This window comes from Diceros bicornis, chromosome 18 (genome assembly GCF_020826845.1).
Source record: "Diceros bicornis minor isolate mBicDic1 chromosome 18, mDicBic1.mat.cur, whole genome shotgun sequence".
Taxonomy (NCBI): domain Eukaryota; kingdom Metazoa; phylum Chordata; class Mammalia; order Perissodactyla; family Rhinocerotidae; genus Diceros; species Diceros bicornis.
In genome coordinates, this window is record NC_080757.1 from 39,569,905 (window position 1) to 39,587,296 (window position 17,392).

Genomic DNA, 17,392 nt, shown 5'->3' on the forward strand with positions numbered 1-17,392 from the left:
CCCTTCTGAACTCCAGTAGCCCACCCCTCTCTCCTCTTTGGCTCCTTCTTGAGGAGAAACTCAACAATAATTAAAAGGAAAATGAGTAAGGAAGTAACACCCTGTCCCAATGTCTGTGTCTGTCTGCAGTGTCTGCAGAACACTCTGTGGGTCAGAAAGACATTCAGGTTCCCAGCCAACAGGTGGCTGGTGCTTTCTCCTCTAAGTCAATTCCCTTCCCAGATCCCCATCTCCTAGCAAAAACTCACAAATCGCAAGCTTGGTCCGCACATTCAGGGTTGATTATCGTCCATTACCTCCCGTGACTGACCACCAGAGGGAGATAGAGAGCAAAGCCTGCGGCCTGCATCAGCACCGTGCACCACCCAGCCTCCTGTTTCAATAATTGTCGCTTTTAATTAACCTAAAGAATTCTTACATCTTAGTCTAACTTAAATCTCTTCCAGTGCAATTTACATTCTGTCCCAGACTCCTCTGAACAAAACCCAGGACTCAGGAGAAGGAGGCTCTGAACCCTAAAGGGATTCTGTGGCCTATCTCTAAAACTATGGGAGTAGATGAAAAGAGGAGGGTGATGAAAAGACAGGGCATCCTGGATGGGCAGGAGAAGCAGCACAGGGACAAGTCTGAACATGGATATTTTCATTCCAAAATCACAAGACCTTCAACCTGGCTGACCCCACAAACCCTTCTCTCTTCTCTCTGCCTTGAACCCTCAAAGCCTCCTGCTTGGAACACCATTAGGTGGTTTGGAGGATGGTGCAATGGGACAGAGGCGGGGTGCAGGCAGGACGAGGAGAATGAGGACAGGCCTGGCAGAGTTCAGAGTGAATGAAGGAGGGCAAGGGAAATGAACCCAGCAAGCCTTCTGGGTCAGAGGAGAGAGAGCTGGCTAGATGGACTTTTTGGGTCCTCAGGGAGAGCAGATACACGTGTGGCTTCTTGAAACCACTGTCCACCAGATCTCAGAGGATGAGCATGACTGGAAACCTGTAACCAGTGGGAGGAGGGCAGACACCAGGAAGAAACTCCCAAGAGTCTGACTGAGGCAATGGTGGGCTGGTGAGAGGGTGGAGAGTGGGGCTGCCTTCTCTGGAGCTGAGGAAGGGATGGGAGACTGCACAGCCCAGGACAAATGCTGGGTTGCAGTGGTGTCACAACAATATGCTGATTAAGAGATACAGAGAGGACGAGACGGAAATCCAGGAAAACAGATAGAGCTGGAAAGCACATCACACATACAACATGTTTCTGCATACATGTGGACGTGTGACAGGGACCGAATGACTAATGACAACCTTCCTACATGCCCAAGCTCCCACTCTGCCTCTCCTAAGGAGGAGGGATGTTTGGTTAAGGTAATGATTAGAGCTGTGGAAGGAGGAGTATTAGAAAGCTGCACAGGGAGGGTATGGAGAGGATGGGGAGGGAGGAGAGCCAAAAGATAGGGGCAGGGCCCAGAGCCCCAGAGGGGCGAGGTCTTGTTTCATTTTGTTTGAAGACATAGAGAAGAGAGATTTGAGAGCAGCTGTCACATTGAATGAGACTTTGGGGACAGAGGTGGAGTCATAATTACATTTTTAGGGATTTTTGCTGAGTGTGATGTTGTCTGATCACTCCATTCACCACCAGCCCCTCAAGAGAACCTCCAGCGAAGAACTAACTTACTCTTCACAGCTTTCGAGGTGGCATCTCATTTTGGATGAGTGATGCTGAGGAGAGCCTCAAGGTGAGTGCTTGCAGGCTCGGTTGTATTCAGGTTACACATGCACATGTACACGCGTATCCCAACACTGTAAGAGCCTTGCTTGTAAAGGTCTTGATTTGTTGTCTAGAGACCTGACCATGTGTGTGAAGTCCCCTTTAAAATTCCTTCCAGGCAAGGGTTTAAGATAAGAGCAGGGGCCGGCCCCGTGGCTTAGCGGTTAAGTGCGCGCGCTCTGCTGCTGGCGGCCCGGGTTCAGATCCTGGGTGCACACCGATGCACCAATTCTCCGGCCATGCTGAGGCCGCGTCCCACATACAGCAACTAGAAGATTGTGCGGCTATGACATACAACTATCTACTGGGGCTTTGGGGGAAAATAAATAAATAAAAATTAAAAAAAAAAAAAGATAAGAGCAGGACCTGAGTGACCTATGGCGAGACATATGAATTTCCGCGGCAGACATGCATTTGGGGCTTTTCCACTAACTCTGCTATGCCTCTGTCTATGTACATGTGTGTATGTGTATGTACAATACTCCATGAGGAGCAGAGACGCTGAACAGGAAACAACAGAAAACCATTTGGTCTGTCTCCATCTCTGCCTACACAGACATATGCTTCTGGCGGTGCCATAGATATGCATATGGAGCTAAAACAAATGGAGTAAGGTAGGAAAATGCAGGCTGGCAAGCAAAAAGATGGAGGATAACTTTTTAGCTGCTCTGCTTTCTGCTGGAATCTGAAGATACACAGGATTTCTTATCCCCTGATCACATCCTCAAGGCCTCATCATGAGTCCTGGATGCTTCCTGATGACCGTGATGATGACAGAACAGAGATGCCTTCCCTCATCACACGCGCGCACACACACACACGCACACCAACTCCCACTGCATCTCTCTGCAGCCCCTCCCAAGGGTGCCTTCCTGCCTCTCCTCTCAGCCCATCAAGCCAACCTTCAGTTACCACCTCTCTCTCAGCCTTGGCTCCCCCCACCCACACTGGCCCCTGCCTGGCAGCTCCCCACCCACCCACCCGCAGCCCTCAGAAGGCCAGGGCCCAAGGCCTGGGGCAAAGCACATGTGGAACAGGTTGATGCTGTTCTCCCAGAAGTGGAGCAGGAGAGGGGTGGGGTCACTGGGGCAGGCGGGGTCTCTGGAGCCTACATCCTTGCTTCCACAGAGGCATAAAGCAACAGCCTGTCCTGGTGCGGGACAGTCACTCTCTCAACCCACAGACCGTGTGAGCCCGGGCCCTCATCCCAGACCCAGCGGCGGGACAGGACCTAGCATCACTCCCTGGTAAGGTGAAGCCAGCAGAGGAGGCAGGGGTGTTCTAGGGATGAACAAGAACATGAGTGGGACAAGAAGGGCCTAAGAGTCCCCTAGAGCCCAGTGGGGTGGTATCTTGATGGGCTTTGGGGAGGGAAGGGGAGCTGGCCCTGTGAGCACCTCTCTGGTGAGGAGGAGACAGCAATCACCTGAGCCCTTCCCAGGGGCATCCAGCTGGCCTGAGGAGGTTGTCCTGTCCCATCCTGGCCCTCTCAAGAATGAGGGGTAAAATAAGCACATTGGAGCTCATGTGGTTGGCAGAACGCCCCACACATCTGTGTGTGTGCCTCCTGCTTCCCTGACTCTGTGAGGTGTCCCGGGGGGAGGAGAGGCGGTTCCAGACCAGCTGGTGTGTCCTCTTCCACCCATGGGGATAATCCGGCTGTGCCAGCTGGCCACCCAGCCAGAGCACCTGGACTTGAACCTCCAAGACAGAGAACCAAGACCGTGAACCTCAGGCTCTCACAGGCCCCACATTCTCCAGGGCTCTCTCACCCTGGCATATGTCTCCCAGCTGCATTCATTCATTCATTTGTTCATTCATTCTTTCCACATATATTTGTCAAGCTCTAAGTCTCTGCCAGGCACTGTGTTTGGTGCTGATGCTACAGAGATGACTAAGACCCATTTCCTGCCCTCTGGGAGGTCACAGTCAAGTGGGCGAGACAGTCGGGTGAACGGATCATAACAACATGAGGTTGCAGGTGTTTCAGAAGGGCATGTACACAGTGCTTTGGGAACTCAAGGTGGAGTCACTGGCTACCTGAAGAGGAGAGGGAAGGGGTCACAGAGGAGGTGACCTGAATTGAGTCTTAAAGGATGAATAGGGATTCTTTAGATTGGGAGGGAGACATTATAAACAGAGGGAGCAAAGGCAAAGAGCATTAAAATGCCTGGATCTATTGGGCGGTACCTGGAGGGAAGTGGGTCTACCCACACCCGTGAGCCAGGAGGTGGGCACAAAGGAAGTAAGGGTAGAGGAAGTGAACCCCACCCAAAGAAAAGGCAGCTGAGGCAGATGAACGGCATCTGCCTCCCCAGACCCTTGGCACCAGTGGTGGCTACCTCCCTGCCCTGGCGTCCCCAGGTCCTGGCTGTCACAGTTCTCTGGGGAAGACAAGGCGGGCATAGCTGTGTGAAAGAAGTTTTACTTCCATCGCTAATGAAATGCTTCAGCCAGGCTCCAAGTCTGTGAGGAAAATGAGTGTGGAGTGAGAAAAGAGCCCTTGACTAAGAAAGGGGAGGTCTGGCTTCCCTAGACAGCTGTGTGACCTCGGGCAAGCTGTTTCAGCTCTCATCATAAAATGAAGACTCCTTTGGTTCCTTTCAGCTCTAATATTCTGAGAATCCAGGCATCTTTAAGGGCGCCCCTCCCCCAGACCTGGGTGATCTCTCTCTGCAGGGGCCTTACCGTGTCCTGGTCTCCCAGCTTGTCACTCTCCTGTCTCCCTCTTCCCACAGAGAAAATGACCTTGTTTGAAAATGTCACCCGGGCCCTGGCCAGACAATTGAACCCTCGAGGGGACCTGACACCCCTTGACAGCCTCATAGACTTCAAGCGCTTCCATCCCTTCTGCCTGGTGCTGAGGAAAAGGAAAAGCACGCTCTTCTGGGGTGCCCAGTATGTGCGCACTGATTACACCCTCCTGGATGTGCTTGAACCTGGCAGCTCACCTTCAGGTCAGCCTCGGGCATGGGGTCGGATACTGAGGGATGAGGGCCAGGCACCAGCCTACAAGGAGGACTCTGAAGCTCCTCTGCCCAGATGTGCTTAGGTGTCATCGAGCTCAAAGTTCTCACAGGAGGTGGGGGAAGAGGGATCCTCTCAGCCCAGACCCTTTCATCTTCTCCCTCCTGCAGACCCAACAGACTCTGGGAACTTTGGCTTTAAGAATATGCTGGATGCCCGAGTGGAGGGAGAGGTGGATGTGCCAAAGACAGTCAAGGTGACGGGGACTGCAGGGCTGTCCCAGAGCAGCACCCTGGAGGTCCAGACACTCAGTGTGTCTCCCAAGGCACTGGAGACCTTACACCAGGAGAGGTGAGAGTGGGCAGGGCTGGGGGCTACCGGGATGGGGTGGGTAGTGCATGGAAAGGGTGCTTTGGGCCCTGCATTAAAGAGTAGGGCCTTCACACTGACCTTTACCTGTGTGGTCACCACAGGGAAGCTCTTGAAGATAACCCTTCTGGCCTAAGGGTGCATCCAGGCCATTTCCTAACCACTCCCCTCACCGGCTTCTCACTACCTCCAGTACCACCTCCCTCTATCACACACACATGAGGATGAGTGTTTCACATTAACTTGCTGTGCGACCCTGGAAAAGTCACTTTTCCTCTTGAGACCTCAGTTTTCTTTCCTGAAGAATGATGAGGTTGCATGAATATCTCTAAGGCTCATTTTTAACCTAAAACTCTATGAAATACACTAAAAAGGGAAGGGGTCTTAACTGCTCTCTACTGCAGTTTGAGCACAGCGTTCTGCTCTCATAAATGAAGCCTCCGCCCGGCCCCATACACACACAGCAGGCAGCCCTCGGGAATGCTGCCCCAGCAGCACAAGGGGTGTGGCAGATGCCACGTTGATGCTGGGCACCTCAGATGTTTGGCTTGACTGGGAATTCACTTTTAAGTCGTTAAGTAGTAGTTGAAAGAAATAGGTGAGGACTGGGGAGACAGGAAGGAAGGGCGGGGGTGTTTGGGAAGTCATCCAGTAAACATTTATATCGCCTCACTGAATGCAAAGAACCCTACTAGGTGCTGGGGTGCACTAGAACATCTTGTCTAAGAATCTTGCGATCTAGAAATGTGAAGAAAAATGTACAACAGTAACTATAATCCAAGGCAAGCAGTGGGACGTGCCATAGGAGGGCTCTGCCTGAGTTTTGTGGCAGGTCAGAGGGGCTTCTGGCTGGGGAAATGAAGAAAGACCTCACGGAGGAGGCAGCCCATGATCTAGGCCTTGAAAGATGAGTAGAAATTGGACATGCAGGGCTAGGAGAAGGACATTACAAAGACACACAGGCGAGAAATCACAAAACCTATAGGGACCATGAATAGCCAGTTTGGCAGGAGCAGAGAGCTATGAGTAGAACGAGTGGGAGATGTAGGGTAGGCCTAGATCATCGAGGACCCAGGTGCCCAGTCAAGGACATGGAACTATTCTGTAGGCACCAGGGAAACCCTGACTTGTGTTATGGTTAATCTGGCCAGATGGGGGAAGCGTGTCAGATGGAGGATGAGGGACAGGGGTTTGAAGCAGGCAGACCAGGCAAGACACTGTTCCACTATCCATCAGAGAGTAAAATGAAGACCTGAGCTGGGAAGAGCAGTCAGAATGAAGAGGGAGGAAGGGATGCTAGGCCTCTGGGGCAACAGAATGGGCTGGACTTGGCAGCTGATTGAGGCTGAGGAAGAGGGTTTGTCAAAGATGACTCTGACAGAGCTCTAGTGTACAGCGTGATGACTATAGGTAGCAATTCTATATTACATCCTGGATATTTGCTAAGAGTAAATTTCAGGCAGCCTCACCACACTCAAAAAAATGGTAACTATGTGAGGAGACGCATATGTTAATTAGCTTGACTGTAGTAACCATTTCTCTATGTATGTGTATACCAAAACATCATATTGCGTACCTTAAATATATACAGTTTTTATTAAAATAAGTCAATAAAATGTATAAGAATTTAAAAAGGACTCTGAGATTTGACCCAAGTGATGACATTAATAGAAACAGGAAGACAGAGTTTAGAAGTGTCTTTGGAGAGAAAGATTGTGAATTCCTTTTGGACATTTTGAGTTTGTGGCTCCACTCAGACATCAGCTGAGAGTGTTCCAAAGAGAGTTGGGGTGAACTATAGTTAACAATATTTGTATTGTTTTTATTGTATTGTATATTTGTAAGTTGCTAAGGGAGTAGATCTTAAAAGTTCTCATCACAAGAAAAAATTTGTAACTGTGTGTGATGATGGATGTTAACTAAATTCATTATGGTGATCATTTCACAATATATTCATATATCAAATCATTATGGGCCGGCCCCGTGGCTTAGCGGTTAAGTGCGCGCGCTCTGCTGCTGGCAGCGCGGGTTCGGATCCCGGGCGCACACCCACGCACCACTTCTCCGGCCATGCTGAGGCCGCGTCCCACATACAGCAACTAGAAGGATGTGCAACTATGACATACAACTATCTACTGGGGCTTTGGGGAAAAAAAAAAAAGGAGGAGGATTGGCAATAGATGTTGGCTCAGAGCAGGTCTTCCTCAGCAAAAAGAGGAGGATTAGCACGGATATTAGCTCAGGGCTGATCTTCCTCACAAAATAAATAAATAAATAAACAAATAAATAAATAAATAAATAAATAAAAAGTACCTTTAAAAAAAATCATTATGTTGTACACCTAAAACTAATACAATGTTATATGTCAACTATAACTCAATTAAAAAAATTTTTTAAGGTAGTTGGAAGTGAGGGTATGGAGCAGCTCAGGAGAGAAGTCCAGGTGAAGTACACGTATGGTGATCAGCAACATAAAGAGGAAAACGATATGAATGGGGGAAAGCTGTTGGAGGGAGTTCAGAGAGCAGAGAACTGAGAACAGAATCTTAGAGAACATAAGATTTCAGGGAAGGAAAGAAACTAGAAAAAGAGATGCAGACAGAATGGATAGGATTTAGAAGCCGGAGAGATAGGGGCAGAACCAGGGTGGTCCAGTGTGATGGGAAGCCAGGAGGAGACTGTTGCACGACAGTCTTGGACAGCAGGGACCAGTGTTGCACAGTGTTAGAGAAGGTCTTTGAGTCTTGTGGGTGGGAGGTCGTTGTGATTTCCACTGAGGAGTGCAAATAGAAGCCAAATTATAAAGAATTTAGGAGTGAGCAGTGGGGAAGTAAAGACTGTGGGTATGAGCATATCCTTTGAGATATTTGCCAACGAAGTGAAGGAAAGAAGCAGAACGGTAATTTGAGAGAGGAGCAAGATCAAAGGACATGTTTTTATATATAAGTAAGTGGAGAGGAGGAACTGGTGTTAATAGCAAGAGAGATGATAAGAGATGGAGAAGAAGGACACCAGCAGAGAAGAACAGGGCTAAGAACAGGGAGCAAAGGGAGGGGAATCTACCCCCAGGCCGAGGGAAAAGGGAGACAGAAGTAACCAGAAGGCTTGTTCTGGGCCAGGTGCTCTGTCAGGTGATTACCCAGTTTCTCTCTCAACAACCCTGGAGGTAGGTGTCATTATCCCCATTTTAGAGATGAGGCAACCAGGAATAAGAGAAGCTGCCCTGCTGGTAAGTGGGAGACCTGGGTTTGCACCTGGGTCTCCCTCCAGAGTCCTCACCCTTCCCCTGACTCCACCATGCCTTGCTCCTGGGAATGGCAGAAGAAAAGAGAAGGGCACGGCCCAGGCAGGGAGAAGCTCTGAACGATCCCTTTCTGTTTCTCCTCCACAGGAAGTTGTCAGCAGAGCACCCGTTCCTGAAGGAGATGCGAAATCGAGGAGAGAACCTGTATGTGGTGATGGAGGTCGTGGAGACCGTGCAGGAGGTCACTCTGGAGAGAGCCGGCAAGGCAGAGGGTTGCTTCTCTCTCCCATTCTTCGCCCCGTTGGGGCTACAGGTTTGGCTCACACACACACACACACACACACACACACACACACACACTTACATTTACCATCTCCTCAGGGGCTACGTGAACTTTGCCCCATCAGTGCTCACCCAGGATACTGAAAAGGACCCACTCCTTCTCCCTGCTCTTCAAGATTCTGGCCCCAGTTGCCATACAAAAATCCCCTCTCTGGTCGATGGCGCCCAATGTGGACAGATCCCTGTGCCAGATGCCACAGGGAATATCGGGCAAGGGGAAACGCATAGTCGTGGGTCCCGCCCCGCCCCCCGCCGGTGCTCCCACCCTACAAGAGAGACATCCTTGCTCTCAGAAAGCTCTCAGTCGCATGCAGGAGACACATAGGCTAAACCCCAGAGAACACAGGCTTGGAAAATTCAACGTAAATAAGTAATGCTCTACATACCCATGTCTATTTTGTATAACTATTCAAGGGATGAGTTGGAACCAGGAATAGGGATTAGTCATGAAGGGCTTCCTGGAGGAGGTGAGCATGGGACAGATGGCAGAGAGAAAGAAGGAACCAGGGCGTGGATGGAAGCTCTAAGGTGGGACAGGGATGCACAGGCAGGTGATGGAGCAGGTCTGCCCAGTTCCTTCATGTCTGAACCACGAAGAGAGATCCAGAGGTTAGAGGGACGATCAGTGGAAATGAGCAGAAGGGCTTTGAAGCTCACTGCAGGGAGTGCAGACTGGGTGGGAAGGCAATCAGGGACACCAGTGGAGGGTTCCCAACTACTTATCTCCCCAAAGGTGCTCAGGCCTCGACTTCCACTTACCGCCCCCAACCCTCACTCCCCACGTCTCATACTTAGAATCTCTGTAGAGTCACAAATACTCATTGTCTAATCCTAGGGATCTATAAACCGCAAGGAGGCTGTAACCATCCCCAAGGGCTGCATCCTGGCCTTTCGAGTGAGACAGCTGATGGTCAAAGGCAAAGATGAGTGGGGTGAGCAGAGACCGGCATGTTCTCCCCTCACGACAAGAATTACCCTCACCAGTACTAAGGCATTCTGGTCCCCTCTTGTCGCAATGTCAGGGATTGAGTGAAGGAGTGTATTGTATTGTGGTTCAGCTGCCAGGTGCAGGGGCTGCTCTGGAGAGGGAGTGACGGGACTCCTGGGTCTGAGCATCTCCTGTGTGCTAGGAACTGTGTTAGCTGAGGGGAGGGGACAGAGATGAACAAGCACAGCCTCTGCTTTCAAGAAGTCTGTGGTCAGTGGAGGAAACAAACACAGACACCAGCACTAGAATGCAAGGGAGAAAATAGTGTTATCATAGGAAAGGATTTACAGAGGAAGAAAAGATTACTTCCAGAAATAGAGATACAGTAGGGGATTAGGTGAGGCGTTTGGGGGCGGGGTCCTTGCCCTTAGCAGAGCCCATGGACTTGAGACTAGAGAAGGAAAAGTGGGGCCGCTGTAAATGGTCCTCTCCCCTCCCCCCTCCTTACAGGTATTCCACATATCTACAATGATAGCATGCAAACCTTCCCTCCCGGAGGTAAGCGAAATTGCTTCCTGGCTCCCCACATCTTCTGCCCTACCCCTGACGTTATCTGCTAAAATCCTGCACCCGCTAATGCCATATACCATAATACCCCAAGGAGCCCCTGATTTTTTTCCAAAGTCCCTGAAAATATCTATCCTCAACTTTAGGAAAGACAGATAGAGGCATATAAATACTGCCCAAGAGAGACAGAGAAACAGAAAGACAGAGACCGAAAGCACAATGGGAGAAAGACATAAGACTTGGAGACAGTGTATGTTCCCAAATTGTGGGGGTGGATGAGCTAACAGAATCTCCATGTGTTTTTGTAATGATCACTGATAAAGCTGCCTTGACAACTGCTCTAGATAAAAAGGCACAAAGAGGTTTTATGCTAACATATGTGCGTTGTTTCTGTCTTCAGAAACGCCGGAAGAGGAGAAGATCATCCGTAAGTGTCCCCTGTCATTTCACTGCAACTTTCTTGACTCAGAATTTTAAAACTTCCACCTTTCTCCTCCCTTCTCCGTGGGACTGACAGGGAACATGGCTGAGCAGGTCTCAGCAAACAATTGTTCCTGAAACGTGCAGAAATTCTGACAGCTTAGGAAAAAGCAGTGGAAGGGGAATGTCTTTGGACAAGATACCCAGGTGGTCTGATGCTTCAGACCCCTGTCCTCGAGGGCCTAGCAGCTGTAACCTGTTATTCACACATCTGCAACTCTGCCACCCAGCGCAGGGGGTGGGAGCCGCTGAGTCACAGCGAGGCCAACTCAATCCAAGTGCCCCTTTTCACACTGCATTAGCTTCTCTCCTGACTCATTCCTGCCTCCCACAAATGGAGCAAGAATATCCTTAAGATGGCTAGGATATCCCAGAAGACAGGATCTATTTCCTAACCCCCATTAATGTCTCATCCCCTGAGTATGCCTACTGTTTTGGAGGATTACATTCTTATTTTTTTTTCCTCAGTTATCCAGGCATCTGATGTTGGTAAGGAATTTTGTGAGTTTCTCCCAAGGCGTTGGCATGAAGGCAGTGGAAGAAGCATTGGGATGGAGGGACGGGAAGACAAGTGCTGAGTCCCAGGTCCTGGGGACTGGAGCCACTTCCAGGAAGCCACTCTCTCCAAAGCAGGCTGAATGTATTCCTAGGATTCCACGCTCCTAGATGGTCAGGCCATCTAGGTTCAAGCTATCCCTGATCCACCCATATCCCTGGATAGAGACCCACTGCTCTCTGGAACAGTCCCATCCTGGCCTTCACTCAGTCACCAAAGTCATTCTTCTTTGCCAACTAACTCATGAGAAGGAGAAATAGATCTTCCTTCTCAAGGTTTAGCTGAAGTCTAAGAGAGAGGGAAGTCAATTGTCTACTGATACGGGACGGGGCCTGGGATCTCAGGGAGAATTAACTGCTGCCTTAGATGGTAATAGGGGTCCTGATCCACCTCCTCGCCCCCTCCCCCAAAACCTCAAGTCAAGGCTAGTGGATAAATTCATAACCACGTTCCTTGGTCAAGAAAAAAGAGAGATGAGGCTCAAGCTGGGAGCAGTGCAGGGGGACCTGAGGAGGACTGAGTGTCCTGCAGAGAGAATGCTGACTGAATGGGGAGGGTGCCAGATGGTGGTTTGTTTGCCCTGTTTACTGTCCCCATAGGGGAGGTACACAAGGACTTCAAGACACTGAAAGAAGAAGTTCAAAGAGAGACCCAAGAAGTGGAGAAGCTGAGCCAAGGAGGGCAAAGCTCCCTGCTCACCTCCCTCAGCAAACTTCTAGGGAAGAAAAAAGAGCTACAAGACCTGGAGCTCACAGTGAGGCCCAGCGGAAGGGTGGGAGGCATGGGAGAAGGCAGGTTTTGGTGGAGGTGTGGGCGGGGCGTTGCAACTGGGGGGGGATCTGACACTAACAGAAGGTGGATGTTAGTGGCCAAGGCTATCCCCCAGGCTGCCAGGCTGCTGCTGCTCACTTTGTGCCTCTGGAAAGGGGCCAACAGTGCAGATTTCCCCAAGGGTCCCTTTTAACATGCTCCCTCCTGAAGGACAGAGGGTAGGCAGCAGGCCCTCTCCTGAAAGGGGGCTGGAACCTTTCCTTTCCAGAGTCCAAGGCTTACAGACCAAAGAATCCAGGACTCCAATACTTTTCAGGACTTGATACCTTGAAACAGAAACAAGGAAATGGGAGCCAGTTAATACATCTCAGGGGATTGTTATGTGCCAGGCACAGTGCTGGGCCCCTCACTCATGTTATCTTAAATGGTCACCCACCTTTCCCCACAGCTTGAGGGGGCTCTGGACAAAGAACATGAAGTGACCCTGGAGGCACTCCCAAAAGATGTCCTACTATCAAAGGAGGCTATGGGTGCCATCCTCTATTTCCTTGGAGCCCTAACAGGTAAATGGAGAATAAGGTCAGTTACATACCTTTTCAGTGATAGGAATGAATCACTGAATGAATTCCCAAATATATGAATGAATGAGTAAGTGAATGAATGCCAGGCAAATTATACCACAGTTAGGTAGTTTATATCTACATTTAAAAAAATTTGTTTCAGGGGCCAGCCCCGTGGCTTAGTGGTTAAGTGCACGCACTCCACTACTGGTGGCCCAGGTTCAGATCCCCGGCACACACCAACGCACCGCTTGTCCAGCCATGCTGAGGCCGCGTCCCACATATAGCAGCTAGAAGGATGTGCAACTATGACATACAACTATCTACTGGGGCTTTGGGGAGAAAAAAAAGGGGGGGGAAGGAGGAGGATTGGCAATAGATGTTAGCTCAGGGCCAGTCTTCCTCAGCAAAAAGAGGAGGATTGACATGGATGTTAGCTCAGGGCTGATCTTCCTCCAAAAAAAAAAAAAATTTGTTTCATTCCTAAAGATTCACTCAGTCACCTTGGATAGTCTGAGAAGATGGCCTAGTCTTGTTAACAGAGGTTGGGAAATAACCCTAGTTTTATCAGCCACATATTTAAAACATCTACATATAGCTAAGCTCATCACTTGGATATCAATATTTGTTAGCTTTAATTTCAGAGGGTGACATCTTCTGATCTTGCCCCTGAATTCTCTTCTTCTCTCTGCATGAAACATTCCTCCACTTAGAAAAACTCTCTGGTCCTTCAGGTGAAGCTGAGACGTTTGTTCCCTTAAGGAGCATGCCCTCAAACGCCGAGACCAAAGCAGACCCCTCAGCTCTGGCTCCATTACCACCCTGTATTGTAACTGCACGTTGCTTTGTCTCCTCCACTAGACTACAAGTCCCTTGAGTGAAAGGAGTACGACTTTTACCTAACACACCTAGCAAAGCTGCTTGGCATAGAGCAGTTATTCAACCACGGAGGAATGTATGAATTAATTAATGCTGAAATTCTGGAAGTGCACCCATTTGGAATCTGTAGTCCCCTTTGCACCAACAACACACATCTCCTTCTCTACTTTTTCCTCCAGAGCTAAATGAAGCCCAACAGAAGCTGCTGGTAAAATCCATGGAGAAAAAGATCCTACCTGTGCAGCTAAAGCTGGTGAGAAAAAACGGCAGATGCTCAGGAGAGTGGGAGGGAGTCAGCTAGAACCAGTGGAAAGATAGAGATTTAGCCTAATGACAGAACCGTCCTAGAGGGACTCTGTCTCATCCCAGGAGCTCTTGCCCACTTCTCATTTCTCTCCATGTTTCTTCCTTTTTGCTATTTCACAACTAGAGGTAGAAGAGTGAATTCCTGGGCAATTATCTGGGTTTTTTAGCCTGATCTTGGGAAAAGAGACAGAAAACTCTAGCTTTGTTATTCCTAGCCAAGTGATGTGAGCAAATCTTTTAATGTCTCTGAGCCAGCCTCAATTCCCCGTTCTGTAAAATAGGGCTGAGATAAATGTGCTGCCCACTGTACAGGGTTGTTAAAAGGCCCCGATGGAGTTGTAATGTAATGTAATGAAAGGAGTTACAATAAAAGGTAGCCCTCTTTGTGGTTTCTATGAGTTAGGAGAAAGGAAGAGAGGTTTCCAGTTCTTTCTTTTCATGCTATTTTGGTTCCTTCCAGGTGGAGAGCACAATGGAACAGAATTTCCTACAGGATGAAGAGGGTGTTTTCCCCCTGCAACCTAACCTGCTCTCCTCCCTTGGAGAAGAGGAACTGACCCTCACAGAGGCCCTAGTGGGGCTGAGTGGCCTGGAAGTGCAGAGATCAGGCCCCGAGTACGTGTGGGACCCAGACACCCTCCCTCGCCTCTGTGCCCTTTACGCAGGCCTCTCCCTCCTGCAGCTGCTGACGAAGGCCTCCTAACTTTCCTTTTCCATCTGCTTCCTGCTTCCCTAATGCCTTCCCTACCTCATTGTGTTGTGTCCTTAACACCCAAGGGCATTTTAGAGCCATCAGGCTGAGGAAGCCCTACCTGAGCACCCAAGATAACCAATTTCCACTTGTCCAACTCTATATCTCCTCCTGCCCCTCCGGCTCTGCAACCTGATAAGCCCATCAGCTGATGCTTAAATCTTCTAAAAGTAGAAACACTCAAACTTTTAAAACTATGAACCCCTCCCAAAATTTAATTAATTAATAATCAATTTCTTATCTCAATCCCTCTCGCTTATGCTTCCAAAAATCAAGCTTTGCTGGCCTTAGTGGAAAATATTATTTCACTTTGGAAGAAATGTCTTTTGTTGTTTTTCTTTAAAGAATCTATCATAAGGGGGCCGGCCGCGTGGCGTAGCGGTTAAGTGTGCACGCTCCGCTGCTGTCGGCCCGGGTTTGGATCCCGGGCGCGCACCGACACACCACTTGTCAGGTCATGCTATGGCAGGCTCCCACATAAAGTGGAGGAAGATCGGCACAGATGTTAGCTCAGGGCCAGTCTTCCTCAGCAAAAAGAGGAGGAATGGCAGATGTTAGCTCAGGGCTGATCTTCCTCACAAAAAAGAAAAAAGAATCTATCATAAGGAAATTCTTAACTTGTGCCAGAAAAAAAAGACTTTATCATACTACATACAGATCATATGTACATGAGTACTATTATACCGTCTTCAGGCCAGCTGGAAAGTGCTCAGAGAAGAACTAGGAGGGTATAGAATGTGGAATCTAGATTCTAAAGTGAGAAGATCATCAAAGCAGATTGTCTTTAAAAAGGAGTCTTGGGGGTCCTCTGAACTTGGGTTGAAGGATTGGGAAAGGCAAAGACCTAGAGATACATGGTACAAGCCCAAAACAAGAATAAGACAACTTTCAAGTTTATTGAACAGAAAATGCAGATAAGACTTAACAAAAATAGTACCCCAAAAATAAGACTGACCCAAAACTTTTGAAAAGTAATTGTGATATTATCTTCTTATTTCACTTTTCCCTCTTGTGCCCTCAATCACGGTGGTTGTGGGAGGAAGTGATGTGGGTAGGCTTGGTAGATGGACCTGCAAATATGGATATTGTAATCTCATAAAACTGCTGGGTTCATACCATCCTCCTCCGCCTAAAGCTGGGTTTTAACATCTTTCACCAATCTCTTTTAAAATAGTTTTATAGGTGGAATAATTTCTCCAAGGTTTTAGGCCCCAGGAGTCAGACTCTCCCCCTTCTTAGCCACCCCCCTGCCCAGACTAGTTCCCTCACTCGCCAAGAATTCATGAGCAACTGCCAAAAGCTTTGTGTTCAGCCATCCTCCCCATTCTGGGGCACCTTCCAAGGTCTCACAATATTGCTCAAGGACATATGAGTAGTGATCTGCTGACTTGATTGTTTTTCTCTTGTGATGTAAACTTAATAAAGAGGTGAGCTAACACCCTAACTATCCAGATGGGTAACTTCATAAGGATGAACAACAAGGCTCGTCTGTTTTCTTCCTTTATCATTCTCACCCACCTTCAGTCACAGATGGTGTTAGGAAGAAGAGGCTTTAGCAAGTTTATTCCAGTGATGATTCAAAAGTCCTGTTATCCTTCCCCCAGCCCTAGGGGCAGGGGGACAGTTAGGGAGGAATTGGTCAAGGCAGTTTCCTAGGATTGGAGTTTCCTAAAAGTGGAGCACACATTTTTCTATTTAGCAAGTGGCTGTTTAGTGCAAGGAGCTATTTGCTGCAATAGTATGAAAAGGAAGATATAAAGAATATCCTCTCTTGGGACCAGCCTGGTGGCGTAGTGAAGTTCACGTGCTCTGCTTCAGCAGCCTGGGGTTCGCAGGTTCAGATCCCAGATGCTGACCTACCCACTGCTTACTAAGCCATGTTGTGCCAGGCGTAAAGTAGAGGAAGATGGGCATGGATGTTAGCCCAGGGCTAAACTTCCTCAGCAAAATAACAGGAAGACTGGCAACAGATGTTAGCCCAGGGCCAATCTTCCTCACCACACACACAAAAAAAATCCTCTCTCTACATAAATATACAAGAGAATATAGTCAAAACATATTCTCTGCCCTCTAGGACCTTACAACAGGACTAGATTATCTTGTAAGGTCTGACCTGGTCTAAAACTTAGGACTTTCATTTATGGAAGAAATAAAAATTCCAAGATAGGGAGAGAGCTTTTGTTTTGTGTCTTAAGAAATTGGGACCTGTATCCTCCTCCTGCAGAATCACTGGAGAATTCCTTTGAAAAATAAGTGGACAGGGTTCCGGTCCAATTTCCTCCCCCTGGGAGATTCTTAGGCTCTCCTTAGGTACACAGTTATTCTGTTCCCCATTTCACTACAGTGTCTGTCTGGATGCAGTATAGGCGTCCCAAGGGACTCCCTGAAGCCTCTGCCAATGGGAGCTTACACCCTCTCTCCTCTGGCCCCACAATACACGGCAGCCCAGAGCGGAGCTTCCAGCAGACTACATCCCGGAGCTGTCCCCCTACGCCCCCCAAAATGTGCTAGCCCTGGGCCGTATGGAGTAGGCCCGTATCTTTGATTAAAATGGAGTGATTATAGACAAACACACTCTACCCTCGAACCGCACTCCCAGGCTGCAGAGATTTTACGTCTTCTTTTCAGCACTAACTAAAATCTGACAAGGAAGTCTGAATCCTATAGGGTTCTTCCTACTCTCCAGTTCGGTTTTATTTTAAGCCCAACAACTTAGCTCGCAGCTTCTTTACTTCCCTCGCGCCGGATGCACATTGCACAGCCTTTCAGGACAAGCCTCATGGATCTCAAAGGCGACCACAGCCGGGGGCAAATTGAGCGAGTTTGGGCAGGAAACCCGCCCGGCAACTCATGATGTCATCGCGCCCTGCGCTCCGATAGGCCCAACCCACTCCACGCTGGGTGGGGTGCT

At 48.9% G+C, this 17,392-nt stretch overlaps 1 protein-coding gene across 1 annotated transcript; it reads left to right on the forward strand.

Annotated features, from left to right (window-relative positions):
- The first annotated feature begins 4,504 nt into the window (after positions 1-4,504).
- On the forward strand, positions 4,505-14,790 carry GSDMA (gasdermin A). Its single transcript, XM_058560896.1, has 11 exons — positions 4,505-4,718; positions 4,899-5,079; positions 8,489-8,654; positions 9,519-9,615; positions 10,122-10,169; positions 10,579-10,605; positions 11,127-11,147; positions 11,814-11,968; positions 12,434-12,548; positions 13,604-13,677; positions 14,191-14,790. The coding sequence occupies exons 1-11, from the start codon at positions 4,505-4,507 to the stop codon at positions 14,431-14,433; spliced, it is 1,341 nt and encodes a 446-aa protein (XP_058416879.1). The 3' UTR covers positions 14,434-14,790.
- Positions 14,791-17,392: the final 2,602 nt, after the last annotated feature.